This window comes from Schistocerca piceifrons, chromosome 3, assembly GCF_021461385.2.
Source record: "Schistocerca piceifrons isolate TAMUIC-IGC-003096 chromosome 3, iqSchPice1.1, whole genome shotgun sequence".
Lineage (NCBI taxonomy): Eukaryota > Metazoa > Arthropoda > Insecta > Orthoptera > Acrididae > Schistocerca > Schistocerca piceifrons.
Window position 1 is genome coordinate 716,326,739 of NC_060140.1, and position 27,140 is coordinate 716,353,878.

At 38.1% G+C, this 27,140-nt stretch overlaps 1 protein-coding gene across 4 annotated transcripts in view; it reads right to left on the reverse strand.

The window, feature by feature from the left end:
* Window positions 1–8,824: 8,824 nt before the first annotated feature.
* LOC124787633 (transformer-2 protein homolog alpha) overlaps window positions 8,825–27,140 on the reverse strand; it is a 55,421-nt gene continuing 37,105 nt past the window's right edge. Inside the window, exons 4-8 of one of the 4 annotated variants that reach the window (XM_047254396.1) lie at window positions 17,108–17,236; window positions 11,808–11,983; window positions 11,486–11,533; window positions 10,224–10,333; window positions 8,825–9,420 (exon numbers count right to left, since the gene is read on the reverse strand). In XM_047254396.1, coding sequence (XP_047110352.1) covers window positions 9,395–9,420; window positions 10,224–10,333; window positions 11,486–11,533; window positions 11,808–11,983; window positions 17,108–17,236 — 489 coding nt within the window. In that variant the 3' untranslated portion in view covers window positions 8,825–9,394. Of the gene's footprint in view, window positions 9,421–9,694; window positions 10,087–10,223; window positions 10,334–11,485; window positions 11,534–11,807; window positions 11,984–17,107; window positions 17,237–27,140 lie in introns of those variants that run through there. The other 3 variants (XM_047254397.1, XM_047254398.1, XM_047254399.1) reach the window with 3 other exon arrangements.

Consider the following 27,140-nt stretch of genomic DNA (forward strand, 5'->3'; position numbering starts at 1 on the left):
TCTGTTACCCAAGGATTTCTACTAGCTCTCGTCTTTTTACCTACTTGATCCTCTGCTGCCTTCACTACTTCATTCCTCAGAGCTACCCATTCTTTTTCTACTGTATCTCTTTCCCACATTCCTGTCAATTGTTCCCTTATGCTCTCCCTGAAACTCTGTACAATCTCTGGTTTAGTCAGTGTATCCAGGTACCATCTCCTTAAATTCCCATCTTTTTGCAGTTTCTTCAGTTTTAATCTACAGTTCATAACCAACAGATTGTGGTCAGAGTCCACATCTGCCCCTGGAAATGTCTTACAATTTAAAACCTAGTTCCTAAATCTCTGTCTCACCATTATATAATCTATCTGAAAACTGTCAGTATCTCCAGGGTTCTTCCATGTATACAACCTTCTTTTATCATTCTTGAACCAAGTGTTAGCTATGATTAAGCTATGCTCTGTGCAAAATTCTACCAGACGGCTTCCTCTCTCATTTCTCTCCCCCAATCCATATTCACCCAGGATGTTCCCTTCTCTCCCTTTTCCTACTCTCGAATTCCAGTCACCCATGACTATTAAATTTTCATCTCCCTTCACTACCTGAATAATTTCTTTTATCTCATCATACATTTCATCAATTTCTTCATCATCTGCAGAGCTAGTTGGCATATAAACTTGTACTACTGTAGTGGGCATGGGGTTCATGTATCTTGGCCACAATAATGCGTTCACTATGCTGTTTGTAGTAGATTACCCACATTCCTATTTTCCTATTCATTATTAAACCTACTCCTGCATTACCCCTATTTGATTTTGTGTTTATAACCCTGTAGTCACCTGACCAGAAGTCTTGTTCCTCCTGCAACCGAACTTCACTAATTCCCACTATAACTTTAACCTATCCATTTCCCTTTTTAAATTTTCTAACCTACCTGCTCGATTAAGGTATCTGACATTCCACGCTCCCATCCGTAGAACGCCAGTTTTCTTTCTGATAATGACATTCTCGTGAGTAGTCCCCGCCCGGAGATCCGAATGGGGGACTATTTTACCTCCGGAACATTTTACCCGAGAGGACGCCATCATCATTTAACCATACAGTAAAGCTGCATGCCCTCAGGAAAAATTACGGCCGTAGTTTCCCCTTGCTTTCAGCCGTTCGCAGTACCAGCACAGCAAGGCCGTTTTGGTTAGTGTTACAAGGCCAGATTAGTCAATCATCCAGACTGTTGCCCCTGCAACTACTGAAAACGCTGCTGCCCCTCTTCAGAAACCACACGTTTGTCTGGCCTCTCAACAGATACCCCTCCGTTGTGGTTTTCCGCTCCCGGGATTGGAATGACTCCTTACCCTCTCCCTTAAAACCCACATCCTTTCGTCTTTCCGTCTCCTTCCTCTTTCCTGATGAGGCAACAGTTTGTTGCGAAAGCTTGAATTTTGTGTGTATGTTTGTGTGTCTGTCGACCTGCCAGCACTTTCATTTGGTAAGTCACATCATCTTTGTTTTTGGAGATATATTATTGCTCCTTTATACGAAAGGTGTGTATTTGACAATTGAGAATTAATGATATTCATCAATATATTGCGTAGTTGTTAATCAGAAGGGAACTTCCGAAAGACTGGATACGAACCTGCATTTAATAATCCAAGAGCTACAGTACTTCTTCGGAAGATTAAACTTCTTCAAAGCCAAATATCCACTTTATCTGAGGTTTCCCGACTGATTATACAACGCTCCCAAAATTACGAGGCATTTTATTTGTACAGATTAGCAGACTGCCGCAAAGCACGAGCCTGCAGAGAAGAAGAATCATCGCCTGATTTCATTCTAACAAGTAAAATTTCTGAATCTTTTTAGTGACTGAGCTATGACTGTGTTTCCTATCATGAATGATTGATTGCTCGAATGAATTGAGAGCTACAGAATTACGTAGATAGGAGGAAAAACAAACTAGATGCCAAATCCCCAATGGCAAACTGAAGCTCTGTTGGCACAAAATTCCTTCCCACTGCAAGACAATCTTAAAATCACACAAAATTTTGCAGGCACAATGACTACCATCACTGTAGGACCAGTGTTACAATACTAACCCAAAATGTCCACTGTCTTGTCTTTCACCCCCCTCCCCCCCACTCCTTAGCTATAAGTAACATTTCATCAGTGGAAGTTACAGCAATTCCCAGTCAAACCACATCCTTATTAGCTTCATAGAGAATACGAGGAAAAAACATTTTCTATTGCAGTAAAAAAAGTTATGGGTCATTGAAAAAGCACAGAAGCCAAATTTTGTTTCTCCCTGTGTACCATTCAATATAACAACAATAAATGTTTCTACATACTACTCCAGAAGTGTACTGTATCCCAAAACACTACAGAAATACAAGAATGTGCTTTTGGCACTGCCTGTATACACTTTACGTAACTACTGAAAATGTATACAGCACACACACTTTCATACGTATTGTGCTTTAAAATAAGAGGTTACTGATCAGCACCAAATAATCAGTTCTCTTTTCTCTTACTGTGCCTTATAAATGATCACAACTTCCAAAATCAAAACTTTTCAGTACAGAATATCAATGTACAAAAAAATGAATGACTTCACATTTAGGGAGGATAATGTACTACAGAAAGAAAAGTGAGGTGACAAGCACAGTTCACAAAATATCTGCATCCAATTACCAATGCAATTTGCGCAGACAAGAATAAGACCAATTCATATACGTGGGGCACGACAAAAAACTACTTCACTACAAAAGAACATTAAACTGTGTCAAATTTGGAGACTTAGCTCCTCATGAGACCTTGTTTCAAAATTTAATCTTACCTTCCATTTCAGCCACTGACTGTCTTGCCACCACTATTCACTATCACAGCACAGGGGAAAAAACAATGAAGTAACATGGCAATTTAGCATGTTAAGCATAAATAAATGCATGACAAATATACTGAATATGCAGGAGTGTGCACAAGGAACCTCATGTCTGTATGAGCCTGCAAATTTAGTAAGGAACTGTTTCCTCTCTGGCATTTTTTTAAACACGAAAGTGCATATTTAAATATATTCATGCAAGTCACAACACCAAGCCTGTCAATCATAAATATTATGGAACTTCCAAACAATTCAATTTTAATTGGAAATTTTGAACACAACAGCCTATCTTATCAATTGCCATTGCCATTAATAAACCATAGGTATTCCTCAATTTATAATTACTAAGCAAATGGGTTTTCGTTACATTCTGAACTCATTGCAGCATCATTCACAATAGCGGCCACACAAAAATTTCTTGTGTGTGTGTTACTGTTTCCAGCAACCAGCTTTTGTTACATAAAAAGTTCTCTGAGCAATACAGAATCTTTTAATACATTTTATGAATACATGACTATATTCCTGAATTGACATGGATACCTCATGCAAACACCTATCCATGACAACATACTGATACATATGCATGCACCTTCCACAGTTTGAGATCTTCTGAATTTATTATTATGGCACATGCAACAAGTTTTTCCAAGTAACTTAAAATTTTATTCAGTTTCCACCACTTTGCTCCAGAAATAAATGCTTCACCTACATGGAATTTTACTAGCAAAATCACCAGCTAGGCTTTGGCCACGTGGTTTTTCCAGTGAAATTCAAGCGTGAAACTACATTGCAAGAGTTAGCAAGCCTGCTGGCCCCACACAGCAGCAAAAAATGGCAGACATTTGCAATCAGATGACCTGTGTACACAGTGTGAAAAGAACTTTCCAAGAACAATAACAGACTTTTGTTGGATAGCAATTCAATTTTCACCCTGTGTATATTACTAGCTTGACTGTATCAAAGACAGCAGAGGAAACTGGTGTCCAACCTACACTATGTGACAAGTCAACATGTGTTTTAAAGTTCATGAAAACCAGAGAAAACTACCATATAAAAATTTTAACTACAGATGAACTAGATTATTACAAGCATTTTGTTCAATTCATATCTGGCATTTTAGGAAGTAAATGGCTGATTTTGATGTAAGTAAATAATGTAAGCTGAATTTGTTGATATAGTTGGAAATGTAAGCAACACAAATAAAAAAATTCGTCAGAACATTGGACAGACCTTTTCTGTTCATCTCATGGATCACTTGTCTTCACAAGCAGGTTTTAAAGATCAAATCTTTAAGTGCTTGTCCTAATTGGAATATGAACAACTTGGTTTTAAATATATAAGTAAGAAATAATACTCCATATTCTTCATACTTTGTCTTTCTTCCTATTTAATTTTTTCCCCCACTACACGCAGTAAGTGCTATGCCAATTGCTAGACATGACTGTCTTTACACTCACAAGAAGGGGGTTCCCAGCAGTGGGATGGACTTTTTGAAACAATCTATACAGTTACACAGATTAACATCTCGTGTATTGCACACTGCAGCCATTCATTCACCCTCTTGGGCAGTTATTTGCAAGTAATTGACAGAAAAATTTTGGAATTTTGTGTGACAATAGCATTAAAGTTGCTTCAAATAGTTTGGTTGTGTGCTGAAATGGATAGGATAATAGCTTCACATGCAGGAGGCTGTGGGTTCAAACTCATCAGGAGCAATATTTTTTTTTAATTACTAATTCCTTATCGAAATGACTCATTATTCTTACTCAATTAATGGACTTAAATTTAGTTTTATTTCGATTGGTTTGTCAAATCATTTTATCATATCAACTTCTTCATTTGCTCTCATTTTCCTGCCTATCATTCTTTTTCCACTTAAATTTTGTTAATGTATTTCTCATTAATTTTGTGTATTAACTTCATTTTAATTTATCACCCTGTTTTTTCATCCACAATCATTATATCTATTTATCATTTGTTTGAATTTCATTAACTTAAAACCATTTTTTCATTTATCTTCCTCTGCGTTTTGTCCACAATGAAATTAGTATTTAGGTTATGTTTTACACGTTTGACAACTACCATGCAAAAAAATTGCACATCTGGTAAAGAGAAACATTTTTCTCACTTTAACTGACATATCGGAATTTTGAAGTAACTGAATATTATAATAGAAATACAATTAAATTCATATTAACAAAAATTTAAATTTGTAGAAGAATGACATCAAGAAAAAATGAAGTGACACATAAAAAAAGAAAAAAACACATTTAAATCAATTAACTGAAAAAATAATGGCTGACATTTTTGATAAGGTTTAAGATCAAACTAATTTACTGCACCTGACAACATTTGAACCCACAAGCTCTTTTAATGTGAAGTATTATCCTATCCATTACACCATGCAACCAGACCATGTAATTTGACAAAGTTATTGAGCATCAATCAAAATTTTCTTTGCCAATTACTTGCAAATGAGAGCCCACTAGGTGAATAGCTGCAGGGTGCAATACCTGCAGTCTTAAACTATTATCACCACTCATTCGGTTTCAAAAAGACCATCCCACAGCTGGGGACCTCTCCTTTTCAGTTTTTATGGTGAGAGCACCTTATAAATATCTGGTATATTTTTGTGCACTTCCAAAATTAACAGCTCACTGTCCACATAATACACACTGTGTTGACAAACATTCGACTGAAATAACAATCACATATAATGTAATCATGTGACCACTCTTGACAGCTGGAATGCATGAAGACCAATACATCAGACTCCATTCTGTTGCTTGTGACCTTGCAGAAATACGCACACATGTCCAACAGATGCAGGAATTCCAGCACTATGTAACCATCCTCACTTCAATGATGTAGTTCTGTTTTTTCCACTTTTTTCCAGTTATAATTCTGCTGGAAAATCACGTTCTTAACTATAGCTTTACTCGGCAATCAACTACAGAAAAATGGAAGTTAATTTGGTATATACATGGTGAACTAGAACTTTCAGAGACAGTATGGAGCAAAACAAAAAATACCCAGTAGATATGGTATCTAAAATGCATATCTTAAGAACTATGAGCTCGTTCAGTAGAAGAGATGTTTCCCAGTAGCAAAGAGTAACTGGTGCTAATAGCTCGTAAGGTCACATTTTAGTGTCCAAGTTTACCATACTTTTTTGTTTTGCCCATTCTACCACCTCAAGTTTGTCAGCAGGATTCTTGTTCACCCTGTGGGCTTAACCCCCCCCCCCCCCACACACACACACACACGCGCAGACACAGAGAGAGAGAGAGAGAGAGAGAGAGCACAGCTATTGTTAACAGTCAGCGTTAAAACTTTTTGGCTGCCATCCAACAGTAATTAATGCCTCCTCTGCAACAGAAGTACTGACAGTTGCATGATCAAACTATCTTAAAAACTGACTTGCGCCTTTAAAAATGATAGCAAGTGATTTTCATTGGAGAAGCAAACATCCCATATAAAACTTTTATTTTTCTAATTTTTAACATACTAGAAAGCAAAGCCCATAATGCAACTAAATGGAATTAATTTTATTCATTAAATAAGTTCTCATTTATCAGAGAGAGAGGGGGGGGGGGGGGGGGAGAGTTACAAAAATAATGATGCAATCATGTTACCATCTGGTCCATTTGGACCAGCAACTAAGAAAAATAAAGGAATGATATAAACAGTAAACAGTAAATAGTAGAGTAATTCACACTAGTACTCAACTCACCTATTCCAAGGAGCTGCTTTCTGATTTTGTGGAATCTAAAGAAAATGAAATGTGCAGTCATATCTGTTGCGAAATTTCAATTAATTATGTCGAATAAGTTTCCCGGAGTAGTAATACCAGTGAATGCAGTACTCATATAATTGTTTTAATTTATAATTAGTTAACAATATCCACTATGCTGATTAGATGTTAAACTACTTACACATGCGAGATGTGGTCAATACCACAAAAGAACTTGTGTAACAAAGGAGCTATTATTACACACTGAGAAGATACTATTAAAAGCATGCATCAACAACATTATTTCACAATTTTCTGTGTTCTTATTTTAGTAATGATGCATCTTTTCAAGCAAGCGTTTTAGGTTGATTATATAAGCAGAGTGTGTACTACATCATTATACTGAATACAAAATGTAGCAATCATGTAATCCAATATTTAAGTACATTGCAGGATAATCATCAGTCTTTAACTTCCAATTCACAAACACTCATCTTTCAGATTTTTTTTTTTTTTTTTTTTTGTAATACTGAGGAACATCCAATATTCTTAATTGCATACAAAATAATGAAGAAATAAATACATGGGATCCACAAATACTTCTGAAAGCAACAATTAGCACTTGGTTAGAAAGTATAGATAATTTTAAACACACGTGCAAACCAGTTTCATTATAACTAGAATAAACATTATTACAGCCGGGCATTCGGATTCAATAAAGAAATTCCTAGGATGAAAATCATTCTGATATAAATGGCAATTTCAGCTGTAACATTCATGAAAATATTGTTTTCATTTCTTGGGCCTGAAGATAAATATCTTGGTGAACTATGCCTCTTTCATATGGGGAAATGGATGACGATGTAAAATACTCTCTCTTAAACACTGGTAATTTTCTAGCGAACTGTATGTTTGTTTTTGTAAGTTCAAACATTATTTTCAAATACTAAACACACAGAAAATGTCCCTTTCTTTGCTAAATCCATCACATCCTGTAACTGGTATGACTGTGTATTTGACCTAGCCTCTGTAAATTCCATCACTGATAGCCAGTATGACGTTACTGTTTTTGTATTTTTCTTCCTTGCAATGGCTTAAGTTCCTCAGAGACAGAATTGCCAATGTTATCCTGGTTATAAGGTACATTACACGTTGATGTAAACACTAAAACTGGATTTTCATTTTGTGTGATTTTATATCATACCCCAGTTCTTTAGGTAGTGACAATGAAAGATCAGCATACTCTAAATGAAAATTTCAGACGACACAAACTGAAAGCCGTATTATGCAGCAACTGTTGGCAATTAGTGTCATTCAGGAACTATAAACTTGCCACTGTAATATGAGAAGATCCACACGCTTGATAACACGGCACCAGTAAGTTTGAGAATGAAAAGGATTAGACTGATTTGCATCCAAATAACCACAAAACCCAGACTTCATGTACCTCAAAAGAGGCAAAATTTAACTTTAGGTAGAAGTAAAAGTGTTGATTTTACCACTTCAGCAAGTTTTCTTCCTAAAAATTAATTGGTTTTTCACAACAGATTGCTGGGATGAGCATTTAAATACTTAATGGTCAATTTACTAGGTGAAATCAGTGTCCTCCAAGAAAAAGTGCATAAACTGTCAAATTAACTTTATTTGAGCTATTTTAACAATATTATGGCCTACCCATAACTTAGTAGTTTGCTAATGTATCAAAACAAGGAAGGAATTGCAGCACATCTGTCCAAGAATTTATTGCTGTGAATTAAAGCTGAAGAAAAGTTGCAGGTACAATAAAGCTAATGGAACATGAATTCTGGGTTTTAATGTCAGTATGTACACACTTTACAACTAACATCTTGCACCAAAACATTTAAATATTTTAAATTTATGACCTAAACTTACATCCACTGATTAATTTTGATGTGACCAGTATAAAAATTTTCGGATACAATATGGTCCAAACTAGCCTGAAAAACTGGACTCCAATTGTAATAACAATTCTATTGTCAAGTGACAGTGAGAAATCCAATTCCACCTGCTTACAAGTCACCTGAATTTCACAGCTGTTAAACCTTCTCAAAAAATGGAGGGAATTTTCAGAGGCTTGCAAATACCCCACCCCATCAATATATTCAGTGACGTACGTATCAAAATAATTTGCACTTTCATGCATCAGTTCACAAAGGAATAACGTGGAAGTTAGTGTGGTTTCAGTGTCTTTGTACTGTAAGGAAATGTAGGCTATCTCAACTCTAAGTATAATGGTTTATTGCAGACCAACACCTGGTGCTGTGTATTGTGCCTATGACATTTAACATCTCAATTCACATTCATTTATTATAGGGTTACACATATTGAATTATTGTCAACCACCTAACCATTTGTTTGATGTGTATGTTACAAGTCCACAGTGTAAAGTCACTGACAACTTTATGTACAATTATAGTAGATTTTGGAGCATTTCAGTTTTCAAAATGCTGTCCCACAGTATTGTGTGTCACATCCTACTAATATGCCCTTCAACCACCCCAGAACTTACAGTCTTTTCTTGTCTTCGGGTTCATGTTTTCCATTTTCGCAACCTGTCACTCCCTTCACGCTTCATGCTTCAGTTTTTCTTTTTCTTCGAACAACTAACTTGAAAATTCAATGACTCTTGCGATTCTAAAAGAAAAGCTGGAAATTTCTTGCAACTGAAGTTGCTTGAAACACTTCGGACTCTCTATGATATTTCTGACATTCTTTTCATTCTTCAATATTCAAACTTGGTTTTTCATTTCAGTATTCTTCCCCAGAAGATACTTCAAACCCAATTTTCAGCCTACACCTCTTGCTTCACAACCTTACAAAAAATAAAAACAAACATGTTAGAATGTAATACAAATTCAAACTGATATTTATTCTATTGATACAGGCATGGTAAAAGGGAAACTGATTTTACATTCAAAGATCAACACAACAAAAACATTGATTCTGTGCCAAAAAGTTTAATGAAAAAAGGTATTTTCTTGAGAATGAATCCAATGGAAGTCTTTTGAAGTGATAATTACATAAATTAGTGCTGACTTTATTAGCTATTTAAAACTTATATGCAGCAACAAAAAAAAAAAAAAAACGGATGAAAAAACTAAGATTAAAATACAACATATCTATTATGAGAATGTCATAAAAATGAACTTGTCAATTACATCAAGGCACATAAACTGAACACAAAACTTCTGTTGCCAATGAATTGTAATACGCTTCTCAAACTATGGCAACAAATGTTACTGAAAACTTAAAAACAGTGTTCCCGTCTAAAAACTTTAAACGGTGAAATTTAAATCGTCCTACAGCACTTAACAGAAGCTGACACAAGTGGCTGGCTACTAAATAACTACATCAGAAATGAAACTCTCCCTCAAAGGAGACTAACATATTATTGCCAGCCGATATATGGGAACAATGTTATGAATAGCAGATTATCCACGAGTAGCCCCAATCTCCTTCTTAGGCGCTTAATATCGACCTGTAATAACCGTACAAAATGTTATGTCAATAAACACACGGAAAGAAATGATAAAATCTTCACAATTCAACAACTACTTTATTGATACGGATGAATTTTAAATCTTTATTACTCATATATTGACTTTCAGTACTTACGTGGAGAATATGAACGGGAACGAGAGCGTTCGTATCGACGTCTGCGATAATACGGGGATGGTGATCTACCTCTGTAGCCTCCACCACCTCGGTAACCACCATAATAATCACTGTAAATATAACATTACTGATTAGCACATTAAAAAGATTGATGCTTAAATAAGGCAGGCAACATAACATAGCTACATTTGATGGATACCTCATTCTTTACCTTCATGAAAGGACAAAAATTTTAAAGCCCATTTAATGAAAGCCCAAACAAGCAGCTCAATAAAGCACTACCAGAAACAATATAGGTGCCAAGATAAAAATATAATAACAGCTGGTGGAACAATCAACTGGGGAATTGATTATTTTGATACAGAGTCAGCCAACTCTGTTTCCCTAGATTAATTTTTTTTAAAGAGGTAAGAACAGCTTCTGGTATGTAACAATAAATACCATCACACTGAAATAAATACCAGTTTCTAAGACTGGTCATTGCTAAACCACGTAACACAGGAACAAGTAAATATAGACAATGGAGATAGTGCTTATCTACTTTTAAGACCGATTTCGCTGTAATTATATGGCTGCAAAAGGGCACTCAATTTGACTTCATTACTCCCAAACCAACAAGGCAAAGCATAACAGCTTTGTCAAGCAATGTGGATGTCTTCTAAATCATCAGCTTCCTTAATAATGATGATGATAATTTTTACTTACTAATTTACTAATCACAAGAGGGGGGATACCAACACTGGCTAAAATTTCCTCCCACAAAAATGGTACAACAGATACAGTGTTCATTGAAGCATAAGGAAAAGGCAGAATGCTACAGCTGTCATATTCAGGAATATATGCCAACACAACAGTGACAGTTTCAAAGAAAGAGCCTTTTTGACTAGTATCTTCCAAATAAAAGTCACTTGCTTTAAATTACTGTGAGCTGCTGTATTTTGTAACTAACACATATTTTAATATTACCACAAAATATGAATATGTATGAAATCTATATTCAGCAGTCCCATTATACTTACAAGCACTAAATAAATTTTGTGTGTGTGTGTGTGTGTGTGTGTGTGTGTGTGTGTGTGTGTGTGTAAGGGGGGGGGGGGGGGGTGTTTTTAATATGCTGAGCAACGGACTTAACACTGAGTGGAGTGATACACAGAAATGAGACAGTTTCTTTAAAACACAACTACTTCTGGTATAGTGGTTCATTTCACCACACGTCAAACAGACAAGTATATTAAGACACAAAATAAAAAAAAGACACTCACTTGTCGCCTTTCTGTCTACCACCCCACTGGCCCCTGCCATCAGTCAAACTGAAACAAACATTAAACTGATGGAATAGTGCAATATTGGAGTTTAATTAAATATAAGTTTAATTCAAACTAAAATTAATATCTATTGCAGTAAAATATTTTATTGACTAATATGTAGTAGCAAATTTTTACATTTCCAAATCCCTTTAGTTCTTAAGTAGTCCTAATCTTAAGTTGTGTAGCACAAAATTTAATTGTCATACACATATTATAGTTCAGTCAAGACACAAATGACAATTTAGCATTATCTACTGAAGTAAAAATATTTACTCACTATGTAGGTTTGCCCATGTAAATCCCTGGCGTAGGTGTATGGGCTCTCTGTGTGATTGAAAAGTCTACTCTAATTCGTCTTCCATCAATTTCCATTCCTGTACATTGTTCTTTAGCCACCTTTGCATCCTCAGCACTTTCAAAGTACACAAATGAGAACCCACGGGACCTACCAGTCTAAAACGAAAATAATAAATCGTTAAATTGAAATTTTCACAACACCAATAGTAAAAGAACATGGTTGATGTCTCAAACAATGACTGCCAGTAGTTATTGTCAATGTATCACATCCCAAATCTTAACATTATACAGACTTTCAAAGTTGCACACAAAAATGCTTGAGTTAATTCATACAGCAGTATTATATTAGAAAACTTCTATGTTAAAATTATGAATGTGATCCTTACCATAAAAAGTTCAGGTTGTAATAACAATATTATGAAGTGGATAGATTGCTATGTTAAAGTGAGACAGGCACAATGAAGAGACTGTTCCACAACGAGTTTCCAGCAAAAGCCTTCTTCAGAAAGCGCACACACACATTCACATAAGCAAACCAGATTGCAAATGTGACCATCAAGTGGAAACAACAGTCCAGATTTGGCCAGTGACATGGTAGGGATAGTGGCATTGAGGGGGGGGGGACGTCAGCACTGCCTGCAGGAGTGTGAAGGGACTAGGTGGCAGGATAAGACTGTCCGGTGCAGCACTGGTGGGCTGTAGGAGAGGAAGGGGGGGGGAGCATAAATCGAGAGAAGTCGAGAAGGGTAAAAGACCAGTAGGTGCACTGGTAGACAGCAGTGCACAATCAGTGAGGGGATGTGAATTGGAAGGTGATAGGATAGGAGCAGTAACTGTTCTGTGGAGGGTGTGAGGACAATTGGTTACAGCCAGAATGATTTTGGTACCAGAGAATGGGTTATTCAGTCCGGAATGATTTTGGAAGTGGAGAATTGTTGCCATCTTCAACAAAGGCAATAAAAGAGTTTGTAAAAACTACAGAGGAATAACCTTTATGAGTCATACGTCAAGATTTTTGAAAGAATTTTAGTAAATCGAATAAGTGAAAAGATAGAAAAGGAGCTGAGTGAAGAATAGCATGGGTTTAGGAAAAGAAGAAGCACGATCGACCTGATATTTTCTACCCGTCAACTGATGGAAAAAAGTTGGGAGTATAACAAAAGAGTGATAATGGTTTTGATAGACATAGAAAAGGCATATGACTCAGTTAACAGGGAAAGACTCTGGGAAGAAAAGAAGATAGATATAGAAGATGGATACATTAATGTAATAAAGACAATGTACAGAGGACACAATTGTACAATTAGAACACCATTGGGGAACTCTGAATATTTCGAAACAAGACAAGGACTTAAGGAAGTATTCAATCTCCTGCACTTTTTAATGTTGTGATGGAGGGAATGAAAAGGGCAGTTAAAGATATAGTAAAAGAAAAAGACAAAAACATGATTTTTGCAGATGATATGGTAACATGGGGTGATAAAGAGGTAGATGTACAGTTACAACTTGATGCGTGGAAGGAAATAATGAAAAGGTTTGGATTAAAAATAAAGATAAGAGTGAAGTAATGGTATTTGAAAGAGAGAAAGGGATAAACAGAAATATTATGGAGAACCTCTCAAAGTGGTAAGTTTCACTTATTTAGGGAGTGAAATATGTAGGGATGGAAGAATAAACAACGAAATTAATAGGAAGTTACAGAAGGGGGGCAATTTCTACCAAACAATAAAACACCTGATTTGGAATAAGGAAGTTTCAGAAAAAGCAAAACTCCTTATGTATAAGAATTATTACTTCCCTATTGTCACCTATGTTGGAGGAACATGGACAATGACAGAAAGGGACTATAGCACACTGCAAGCAAGGGAAATGAAATTTCTCAGAGCAGTTAGGACAAAAACAAGAATGGACATAGTAAGGAATGTAGAGGTTAGAAAGTATGAGAGAAGAAATTGAAAAAGAGATTAAGATGATATGGGCATGTTAAGAGGATGCATGGGCACAGACTTCCCAAAATTATGGAAGAACTAAAGATGGATGGAAAGAGACCTAGAGAGCACCCAAGAACATGATGGGAAAAGGGAGTGAGAATATCTGTGGAAAGGAGAAGTGTGACCTGGCAGCAAGTGGAAGAAGAAAAGTGGAGGGAGGACCGAGCCAAATGGAGAGGACTTGTCAGCACCCAGACCCGGCAGTAGCTGGAGCAGGATCTGGATATAGATAGATAGAATGTATTCCAAGGATAACTCCCATATGAGCATTTCTGAAAAGCTGGTCGTGGAGGTGAGGATCCAGATGGCATGGATTCTGAAGCAGCATATTATGTTCACCTGCATTTGTCTACTTTGCTCTTGACCACAGTTTGGCAGTAGCCATTCCTTGGTGGACAGCTGGTTGGCATTCACACCAACGTAAAAACCTGTGCAAATGATTGCAGCAGAGCTGGTATACGACATGGCTGCTTTCACGGGTGGCCCAGCCTCTTGACGGGGAAAGATAAGCCTGCAACAGGACTGGAATACATAGTATCGATCGGTTGGACCAAGTAGGATGTCCTACATTTCATGGCACAATAACGCATTCAAAACCCTGACTAAGAAACACGTGGTTTAACTTTACCAGTCTGCAATGATATCGGGTGATGAAAGGTGAACTCCTCAACAGCTGGCTCTTGAAGGTGGTGGGAAGACAGGAATGTGTAGGAATAAAGTACATGTAATCTGTCTGTGGACTAAGCCTAGAGGGATGGCACCAGTCTTCGGAGGCCTTTGTGAAACCTCCAACACAATGGGCAAGGGAGTCATTGTCACTGAGTACACCATCCTGTGGGGTGGGGGAGGCTGTGTGGAGAGATTTTTTTGGCAGGGAAGCGATGGTAGCTGTCTAAATGCTATTTCCGGTAGATTTAATGTGGACAGAAATTAGGATGGTGCTATCAGACAGGAGTTGGTCAATGTGCAAGAAGGTGAAACACTGGGTTCAAGACGACCAGATGAAGTGGATGGGAGACAAGGTGATCAGCTTGTGATGAATGAGGATAAGGTATCTTGGCCATGACTCCATATCACAGAGGTATCAACAATTAACATGAGCCAGACCAGGGATTTGGGTTTTTCGGAGGCTAGGAAGGTGTTCTCTACACTGCTCATAAACAGGTTGGCATAGCAGGGTGCCAGGTGGGTGCTCAGGGCTGTACTGCAGATTTGTTTATGTATCTTCCCTTCAAAGGAGAAGTAGTAGTGTGTGAGGATAAAGTCAGTAAGGTGTATGTCAAATGATGTGGTGGGTATGCACTCGGGAGGACATGTTCAATAGCAACAAGACTATGGAAATGAGGGATGTTTGTGTTAAGGAAAGTGGCATCAACAATGCAATCTGGGATACAGGAGGTAAAGAAGTAGGGATTGTGGGGAGTCTGAAGGGAGTGACTGGTCTCAGATGTGGGAGGTTGGGTTTCACACAACTGGCTACAGGTGTTTGTCAGTTCTTTCAGTGGGAGTACAATAACCAGCTACAATGGGGCATCCAGTATTGTTAGTGTTGCAGATTTTGGGGAGTACATAGGAGATGGGTGTGCTGGTCTCATAGGGACAAGGAGGAAACTGGATTCGTGGGAGACTTTCTGAAAAAGATTTAAGGCTTTAAGCGTGGATTGGTGGTCATGTTGGACTACTGGGATGGGACCACTGTGGCACAGTTTATTGGTAGAGGAGTCAGACAACTGGCAGAGGCTTCCACCAGGTAGCAACTGTGATTCGTAACAACAGTGGTGGAACCTTTGTGCACACGGAGGATGATCGGGTAGGTCATGATCTATGTATGGCTGACTCTACTGTAAAGTTGGTGTTCTTAGGATGGGACCCTGGGAACGTTGGTGAGGCCAAGTTGGTGATAAGGAATTCCTGAAAGGTGACCAGGGGTTGGTAGGTGGGAGAGGCGGGGTGAGGGGGAAAGCAGGAGGATCACAATTGGATGGTTCTATGGATTGGGTGAGGCAAGGTATGTCGTATCCCCACACCCTCAATCCTTTGACAACCCCAAGAACTAACTACAATGGAGTGCCACATTTTTCACCAAATACCAATTTAACTACATGCTTCATCAGGGCTTTGAATAGCACTCATTATCCCCTGAAACGAGGAATATCCTACCTAAGATCCTGCCAATCCCTCCTAAAGTGGTCTTCTGCCACCCAACAAACTTCCACAACATCTTTGTCCATCCCTATGCCTCCCCTAACCAGAACCACTTGCCACAGTTATGTCCCTATGGAAGACTCAGGTGCAAGACTTGCACAATCCACCCACCCACTACTCTCTACTCCAGTCCTGTCATGGGCTTACCCTACCCCTTCAGAGACTGGGCCATTTGTGAAAGCAGCCATGTCATATACCAGCTCCGCTGCAATCTTTGAACAGTTTTTATGCTGGGCTGACTACCAAACAACTGTCCACCAGAATGGCTGGACACTGCCAAACTGTCACCAAGAATGACATGGACCACTCAGTAGCACAACACGCAGCCGAACTAACACGATTTTAATGGCTGCTTCAGAACCCAGGCCTTCTGGATCCTCCCCTCCACCACCAGTTTTCTGATCTGTGCTGATGGGAGTTAGCCTGACAATACATTCTCCACTGTCAAAAACATCCTGGCCTCAACCTACATTAACCTACTGCCTCCACAACCTCCACCCAACGGTTTCTGTCCCCGTCTTACGCCTCCTCCCAATTCACATCCCCCCTAACCCCTGTTGTGCACTATTCTCTGCCAACATACCCTCCAGTATTTTCACATTCTCTGTTCCTCTCTTTTTGCACTCCCCCATTAATCCCTTCCTCACAGCCACCTAACACTGCACTTGGCAGCCTCATCCCGTCACCTACACCCCCCCCCCCTCGTACCCTGCTATCCCTCCCCCTTCCTGTCCCGATTGGACTGCTGCTTCCACTCAATGAGCAACAACTGCGTTTTGAGTGGAGAGAGCAGTCTAGAGCGTGATGTGTGCTTGCTTGTATGTGTGTTTTCCTTTCTGGTCATGGTTTTGGGAGAGTGTTCAATGTTTAGGTGAGAACTTAATGTCTAAGTGTCTTTGTTGTGCCTGTCTGCAATTCAATTTGTCAACTTTAAGGTGAGAAACAATCTATCCTTTTCATAATATTGTTGAAAATGAATCTTGAGATTCTAATTTGAAATAATTAAACCAAATAAAAGTAACTTTCTAAGTTTAATATGAAATCCAACTTGCGCCCACAAAAGTGCACGCGCACAAGCACACACCTTTGCATCAATAACAACCTGAACCCTTTCCACAGGCCCATACTTTGACATGATGTGATGCAGCTGCTGCTCTGTGGTGTAGATGCTCAAGCCAAATATTCCCAGGCACCGGCTAGGTTGCGGGTTTTCCTGTGTCAAAGAAAATACAAATAATGTAATTCTTATACCAGTGATTCCAGGTACCTGATGAAGAATTTCTATAGAAATAAATCTTAATTACTAGTAGAGTAAACAAACTTGAATCCCAAAGTATTTGACACTACAAAGAAAAGAATCACATTGGCTTACTATAACATTATTGAATATTTATTTTTCTCATTTAAAATTAATTAAAATGAAAGAACAATTGAAAAATTAACATTAAGCAGCAATTTTCACTTGAAGTCAACAAAAGCACTTTGAAGAAGAGCAACAGTATTGTGCACACTGACATGAAATCTCTGGAGTCAAACATTCTCTTAATATTGTTATGGTGATTTGTAGTAAGCCCTTTTCGAAACACACCCTTTTAATCTAATCTATATTCACTCAACTCAAAGAGTGCCACCACACTGGAGATGAAAATGTAACATGCTACTTTTCTGAGGAGGTTCTTGAAAATCTAAGGCAAAACTTAATAGTTATTTACAAAAACCTTTGGTAAAAAGTGGATGTGGTATTGCAAACCTCTTAAACAAGTACTTCATTTCTGTTACTGACAGCTTAGGGTTATTAAGTTCGGTGAACAGTGCAATGGAGTATCTGAGACCAGTCTTTAAATGTAATTTCAGTAAAATGGAAACTGACCCATCTCCCAAAGTGGTAGCATCCATCATAAAATCCTTTACAAGACAGGGGATAAAGAGATACTAAAAGGTTGTGTTCAAGTGTCTCCTTAAGCATCTGACTGCAAGTAATATATTTAGCAACTCACAGCTTGGAATTTAAGGGTTCTGATATAGAGAAAGCTATTTACACTTATGGTGAGAATGCATTTAATTAATTGGATAATAAATTACAGGGTACTGGCATTTTCTGTGAACTGTAAAAAATCACTGACAGCATTCTCTTAAGTAGATTAGAATATTATGGTGTCACTGGCAATGTTGCAAAATGGTTTGAGCCTTATCTAACAGGAAATAAAGGGTGCCACTGCAAAATACCTGTGCAGTAGGCAGTCAGTCTTAATATGATTGAGAATTATTTAAATGTGTTGTTCCTCAAGGTTCCATCTTGGGTCGACTGCTTTTTCTTGTGTACATTAATGACCTCTCGTCTGTTACACTGCCAGATGATACAAACATTGCAATAAGTAGAAAGCTAAGTACAGATTTAGTAATAGCTGCTAATCAAATTTTCACTCACAATAAATGGTTGAAAGCTAATTCACTGTCATTAAACTGAGAAGACACACTGTATGCAGTGCAGAACCTGTGAGAGATTTCCTTCCAGAATGTGTGTAACATATGAAAGCATGTCTATCGAAGAGGTTGACAGTGTTGAATTTCTGGGATTACAAACGCAGGGTGTATACACAGAAGAGGGAAAAAATTCCTGGATTTTTCGTGGATTTCCCAGACAAAAATAAACTTTCTCCCGGGTGAAAATACACTTTTCCCGTTGCAAGTGACGGTATACTCTTCCTCGGAACTGAAACTTATCAAGCCATCAAATTGTTATAGTCTTATAAACAGGTGAAAAGTTTTGGAAAGATCTGTGATGTACGGCAATATGTACGCTGCATATTTTCGTATTACGAAAGTATAATTCGAATTCCACCAAACAATGCATGTTACTTTCCGAAGCACTGAAATCTAGATTGCCGTGTGCTTTCCTAACCCGGTCATAGCTCATGTCACGTGATATTTCCAGAGCATAGGAAACGTGATGTAGTCAGCCAATAGTTTAAAGTACGTAGTGTTGCTACAAGAAAAGCAAAGCTTTCACATGTGATATTGGTCTCCAAGATTAATCGGCTGCAAGAGAATTTAAGCTTTCATATATAATGCTGATCTTTTTGCGCATGTTACACTTTAAGACACGTCACAAATGTGCCACTAAAATTTTTACTAACGACATAAATGTCTGATCACCTGGGATAGAAATTCTTCAAATGATCATCCCTCACAGAGTTTATTTTTAAATGAGAGTCAAACACTGTGATTTAAGAAATTCATTGTACATTCTCGCACATAGTTCATCTTGTGTATAACGAAATTTACTTTCAAAGTAACGCTTTTCGAACCACCACTCTCAATATTTCCCAGCGACCTGTTAAAAATAACTCCGTTTCATCAGTTGCCCAAGAGTGCCAGATAAAAGGCCCACTGCACTTGCACAGTTACGATGACACAGGTAGCATGTATGATTGTACGTGTAAAACATAGAAGGATCTTGCATTACATCATAAAAGAAACGATACATCAGAGGATACTTCAAGAGCATTGAAATTTCATGAACCATACTAAAATGCATAATTGGGCTTAAAGTGCACATTCGGATGTAAATTTTCTTGGAGTACCAGTACTATATTATCTCGTGTTTGGTTCTTTATTATGGCATTATGCCATACGTGCTAGAAGATGAAAACATGCACTTGAAATGCAGCGAACAGTTAGAAGCACCCAGTAGTGTGGAATTAAACACTTCGTTTCAAATAAATGGATTGCCTCAGCTGGAAAGAGTAATACAAACCAAATTTCTTTAGCAAACCGGCAAAAATAACTTCATTGTTCTGCGAGGCAACTAATACTTGACTGTTATAAAGATGGAAATAAAAGAAAATCTGAAACTAATAACTTATTTTAGCCTTCCATAATTATGTGAATATTTTAATTCACTGATAGCTCCCGGCCACAGAAATTAATTTTGTTTTCATTTGACGTGAGAGCAATGAACGAAAAGGAAACTGCAAAAATCACTAAACGTAAACACGGGTCACATGGAGACTACCCTCCTCCCCACTACAACTGAAGAGTCTGTAACGGATCTATGATATTTCCAAACCGGAGCAATACTGGATAGTGGTGCCCCTCCTCCCCCCTTCCTCCAATGTTTGAGTAGGACTCAAAAAATTAAATCGACTTTTCACAAAATGTTCATTTTGTAGCGCATATCTTTCTGCAGAGTCTGATAGATAAAACGTATGTCCCTGAGTAAATGTAAGACATGTTATTGGGCTTTAGTGTGCCAAAGTGCAATGTCACGCCGCTTCACACAGCATTCTTCTATCACAATTCACTGTATTTCGTTCTGTTGATTTCAAAAGTGTATATTTTGTAATGGATGCCATCAAACTATATTCAAGATAATGGAAATTAAAATGTGCTGTGGTGCCTAACCAGCTCCCAGTCTGCTGGTTTAACAGCCTGCCTCCTCCCAATTAATACTGGATGGGATTATCTGTAACCTGGACAACAAGAACTCTTCAGAAAATTTGCACTCTTTATTGCCTATTAGCTAATAACTTGCTGTTTTGTGTGACAAAATTAAATATAGGATACATAAAACCAGTAAAGATAAGAAACAAGTAAGACACAGTTCACATTTCTATAGTCCTTAAGTCCTAGCGTTCTTTCTTTTCTGCGAAAGTATCTATTACCTCATCGAAGTTCGTCAAAACTTTTGCTGCATGAAAAAACGAAATGTCGTCGTCTAATATGGAAAAGCTGTTAATACAAATAGTACCCGAGACGGGTGGTGTTTCTGGAGCTGATTACGTGTATTTTGTCACTGTCTGCTTGATAAAATGAAATAGGCCTGTCTAATATTGCAGCAATTGTAATATCCCCCCTCCCTCCCTATAAACGAATAAACGAGACTGTTTTGGAGCAAATGGTCATTTTTACGACTGGACACAATACAATTCACGAAGAACCACTATCAAATGCCTATTAGGCCTACTACAAGCAAAAAGCTTTATGTTAGGTAATAGTTTCATATTTCATTCATACGCTCCAGCTGCTCACCTTCTCCTTCCTCGTTCTAAGAAACAATCTTGTCATCAGTAATTCTGTAACTATTCATGCCCGTATCAAAACTTATTCTCCGGTTAACTTCACTAACCCTGCTACAATCACCAGTTTAGTTATCCCGCGTTTATTCTCTGGTTGGGCGTTATTAGGTACTCGCACAACGTGTTTTCCGCACTAATCCCAGAATAAAACTTGAGGCCAGCTGGTCGGGTACTGTACAACTGGCCCTTACTAGTGTAGCGGTCTGGCCAAAAACTTTATATCAAAATTTCATTTTCTTGGGTACACCGAGAATCTTTCTAGCCTGTTATTCCTGTTAGTCGTTATATCCACTCTGGTAGTCTGAATCTATGGCTTTCACTAGTAACTATAACAACGCTGATCATTTGCAAACCCAGTCAACCACACAAACAAAAATTTGCATTCACCCGTTTGGCTTTATTCTGCTCAGTTCGTATGGCCTCGTCCCCTTTTGTCTTCAGGGAAGTTTACTTCTAGATGCGACGGGGATTCCCCTGGCAGACATATCACGTACACTATGCACGCATTCAAAAATCAGCTTCTGATTCATTCAGAAATAAACTCAGGATGTGTTCAAAAACCAACAGGGATGTGTTTCAAAATCATATGAATAATCGATATACCAAAGTACGCTGGATGCTAGTCACTTCGTGAAACAAGGTTTTTTTTCCTCAAGCATATGAATTTGTACCCCCCCCCCCCCCCAAAATTGCCCCCTCCCCTCTTCCACCCCCTAGATCTGGCCTGTTGCGCATAAGTGAATCTGGCAGCTTGGGCATGCCAGTAAAATTTTTCCGTGTAGCATCTGGCTGCTTGATGCTACTGCTTATACAGCTAACAACTACACTTCCATAACCAGAAGCAGGAGAAGGTACTACTCATACGCAACTCAACTGCGCATGCGCGTGAGCCCACTCGCCACTGCTCAAAGAATCTAATGTAAACCGTCCTGACATCACGCTCATCTGAGGCACTTTGTTGTTCTGAAGCATTGCATAGTCTTCCTAAAGCCTTTGACACATTTTGCTGTTGGCAGACGCTTGTATGAGCATTGTGTTTTGTTGTTCTATATGGAGCATTTCCTTTGTAACTTAAGTATTATTTTCCTTTTTTTCTCTCGTTCATGTCTTATTGCTGCAGTATTATTCTGCAGTACCGGCATACAGTAATATCCTTTGTTAGAATATTGGTTCTCACTAGCCAAAACTACGAAAATCAAACTGAAAACCAAAACAATGAAAAATTCCCAGGTTTTTCCCGGGTCTGCTGGTTCGTATACATCATGAAACGCAATAATAAATGAAGTTGGGAAGGGGATACCACAGAATTGCTTAAGCGCCCAAACAAATCTGTATTTGCAGTGACAATGAAGTCAGATGTAGGAGATATAAATATAAAAAAATTGCATACTTTGCTCACTTTCATTCTATTATGTCATACAGCATCATATTCTGGGGTAACTCGTCAAACCGAGCAAAAGTTTTTAGGGTGCAAAAGCGTGTGATAAGAATCATTTGTGGTGAAAACTTGAGAACATCACATAGAATCATGTTAAAGGAACTTTGTATTCTAAAAACTGCTTCTCATTACATTATTCCTTAATCAAATTTGTTGCAAGTAATATATCTCTATTTCCGACCAATAGCTCAATACATAGTAGCAATACTAGGAACAAGAACAATCTATATAAAGACCTAAAATCACTTACCTTGGTCCAAAAAGCAGTCCAATATTCAGGAACACATATTTTCAATGAATTGCCAGCAGCCATTAAAAACTGTTTCAGATAAAGCATGGTTTGAACAGAGTTTGAAAGACTGATAGGCAACTCCTACTTTATAGATGAGTATCTTAACAGAGACTGTTATGCCAGCTTAACTAAAAATGTCTTAAGATTTCAATTTTGACAGCACTTTTGTCAAAACAGTCGCAATTAGGTATTTTGTGTATGATAAATTTATTAATAGTGCATAACGCTGTTTTGTTCTGACTGTGTTAATTCTGTAAATATTAGCTGTTCTAGTTTACCACAATGTGTTCACCCATTTTGACAATCTCCTGACAAATGACCATAGTAAGAATTATATTCAAATGTTTTATGTTATACTTTCTGCCAAGTTCCACACCCACAAGAATCATCTTATTTTTGGGTCTATGGAACGAAAACTGAATCTAATCTAATCTGTGTTTCCTACCATTTAACTGAACATCAGACAGCCCAACATTATTTTTAAGTCACAATGCAATAGCACTGAGTAAAAATACAGAAGGCAACGTACTGTAGGCATCTCAACAGCACACAGTCCTTTACAAAACATTGCACACAATGAAGTTGTGGAGTTGATAAAATTAATCTGCAAAAATATAGTGATCACTGACCATAAATTATTTTTGACCAATGTAGCCTGGAACAGTCACAACAAACAATAGTTTGTACTGTCACAATGTGGACTACAGCACTCATTCCTCCCCTTCAGCAACACAGTGTAATGATCACAAAGAACCTGAAATTTGTATATTTATTGAGCTTTGTACAGCTCAAACTTATTTCTGATTTTGTGTTTATAGATCATGTCCAGCGAGCGAGCTTGAGCAAGGCTAAAAGACAATGACTCCAAGCACTATGAAGCCATGGTGAGACGAATACTTCCAAGGGTTTGCTGAAATTAATATATCATGCAAAAACAGTTTCCCAAGAGAACACACAACATCCGAAGTTTCAACAACAATAAAATACATGGGAAACGGCCAGTATGTTTCACATTCCTAGAGCACAATTATCAGAATACTTGCAAACGAGCAAAACAATTTATGGGACTTAATCTGCTCATTCTCATGTGTTATGAAAGATAAGTTGAATGCATTAATGTTCTCTTTACCAGAATTACACACTGTCCTACACTTATTAATCACGTCAAAATTGTTACATCAATTTATGAAACTACACATTGCAGGTGTGAAAGCCAAAATTAAATACACAATACAAATCAACTGAAACTTAAATAGCTATAATTTAAATTGTAACAATATTAGAGAAGGTAAGTTGCTACTCACCATATAGCGGAGATGCTGAACCGTGGTAGGCACAACAAAATGATTTACACAATTATAGCTTTCGGCCATTAAGGCCATTGTCAGCAAAAAAACACACACACACACACACACACACACACACACACACACACACACACACACACAACTTGCACTCACGTCTACAGTCTCAGACAAATGAAACCACATTCAGATTGCAGACGCGCGCGCGGTGTGTGTGTGTGTGTGTGTGTGTGTGTGTGTGTGTGTGTGTGTGTGTGTGTTTTGCTGACAAAGGCCTTAATGGCCAAAAGCTATAATTGTGTGAATCTTTTTGTTATGCCTATCGCGACTCAGCATCTAGACTTCTCAAATATTGTTACATTCCATCCTGGACTTTCCATTATAATTTAAATTGGTAAGAACATATGATCCAGATATGAGGTTTAACCGGAAATCTGCATAGGATACCAATATTGGAACATATGATGCAATTACTACCTTAATGTTACACAAAAAATTAGTCACTAACTTTACTGACTCCCAAATCTACTTGCAACGGGAAGTTTCACTAAATTTCATACTGACCGCACCATGACAGGGAGTTGTCATATTATATATATATATATATGTACTATAAAATTGAAGGAATTATTCTGAAACCATGTATATGATACATTGGAAGTATTACACAGTGCTTGCTGGTTAACAAACTCATGAACTCTCAGTGTCGTGTCATAGAATCTGTTAATAGATTTAATTACAAATAAAAGATATAAGCATCACATTTACTCAAATCTTTGAAGTCACACCTAGTTTTACCTAATGCCTTGGACTGCTTGTACTTCACTATATTCTAAATATCAGCATCGAACTCAAGTGAGAAGCATCCACTTACCACCTGTTGAAACAAACCACTGGAACAGAACAGGTGGTAATCCAACAGGTCATTGCTCATCACACTACCATTTAAATTCTCTCACTGAGTAGAGGATGAAATATTTGTTTTTGCGAAGACTCAAACATTGCTTACTAAGATATTTACTATAAAAAATTTTCTTGCTTTCTACCGACTTTTCAGTACTAAACAACAAAAGATGAGACTTTTTTCACTAATAAGTGTAATGCCAAACTCCAAGTCAATATGCATCCCCGAAGCTTAGTTGCATTTCTTTGTCATGTTATGTTGTCTTCATCTCCACCATGATTTTAAAAATACATCTTCAGAATTCAGGAAAGCAAGTACCCAGCCAGAGGTTCCAAATGGCCCACATGATGTGGCGAACACTCGGGTTTGTTGAGTCATTCTGTGGAAAATGTTCATCGACAGTACTGGGTGTCAAGCAACAATTCAGTGGTAGTCATTCCTAAAGAAAACTTACTGGATCTACACTTTCAAAGTTGATACATAGCACTTAAATAGGCAAATAACTGTTTGACACTTCCCTTTTATCTCTTGCTTCCCGAACAGGTTGGTCCCTTTTAACAAGTGACATTTTCTTCGTTTTCTACATTCTCCAAACCATCCTCCCCAATACCAAAGAAGGGACTAGTAATTCCAAAAGCTAACATACTTTTATATGTCTCTCATAATTATACCAATTTTTAAATAAATAAGTGTGTGTGTGTGTGTGTGTGTGTGTGTGTGTGTGTGTGTGTGTGTCTCATGCCACAACCTGTGGTACATTAAGGAATTAAATTTTCATTCTACAGCAGAATATGCCATTGTGCCATATGAAACTTCCTCACAGATTAAAACTCAGGACCTTGCCTTTCACAAACTAGTGGTGTACCTATTGAGCTATCCAACCACAACTCATGACCTGTCCTCACAGCCCTACTTCATATCGGTGCACTTTCTGCTGCAGAGCGAAAATTTCATTCTGGGCACATCCCCCAGGCTGTGGCTAAGCCATGTCTCGGCAGTGTCTTTTTCCCAGGAGTGCTAGTCCTCAAGTTCCACAGGAGAGCTTCTGCAAAGTTTGGGATATAGGAGATGAGGCACAGACAGGATGGGTTGAGAGTCATGTTTGGTTGCTCAGGTGTCAGAATACTTGCTCGCAAAAGGCAAAATGTCTTAAGTTCGAGTCTCACCCCAGCATGTAGTTTTAATCTGTCACAAATTGAAATCAAGCACAGCATGATCCACAACATATCAGTGTCTCTTAGGGGTCACTTCAGAATATGTTGCTCAAAGCTACTTTCATAACTGCAGCCCTGAACAGAATATCTTTCCAATCCCACAGCAAGTCACATGGGTGAAGATCATGTGATCTCGATGACAAGGCTATTGGGAAATGACAGCTAATAATCCCAGCATTTTCAAAATACTTCTGCAGCAGCTGTTTCACTGGCTATGCCACACGCATAGGAGTGTCATCTCGCATAAAAATGATCCTACCCACACATTCACACTGCTGAATGGTTGGAACGACAATGTACAAGACTCTCACGGCATTTACCAGCGACTGTATAGGTACAGTACTGCAGGACTCAAAGTCTAGAAAAAAATGCAGCCCTACAATGAACAATTCTGTCAACCCAGGTCACACAATTATCTTTGCAGAACGAAATTTTATCAACTGATGTGTGCGTGGACTTTCTAGTGTCCACATTCATCAAATTGTATACGAACATGGCCCCTGAAGATGAAAATGGGATTTATCTGTCCATGGGATGTTCCATGGACACTCGTTATCCACTTCTATGCAAGCAAGAAATTCGAGTGAACATCTGTCTTGCGGGCTTGTCAGCAAGAAGCAATTCCTGAACATGGGCGATTTTGTATGAACTGCAATGCAGAAAAGGATTTTATGCACTGTGCTCCCAGGTACATTCCATGTTTGGATAATTCCCCACGTAGATAATTCCCCACGTACTGCATATCTGCACAATACCACTCGACCTCTCCTGGAATGCTGTGGCCACACCAACAGACGTCTGAGCGATCGTTTTCCTCCCACTGCCACATTGCACTTATAAAGGACTTGTCTCTTCAAATTTTATAATCATTTTCTCCAGACCCTTAG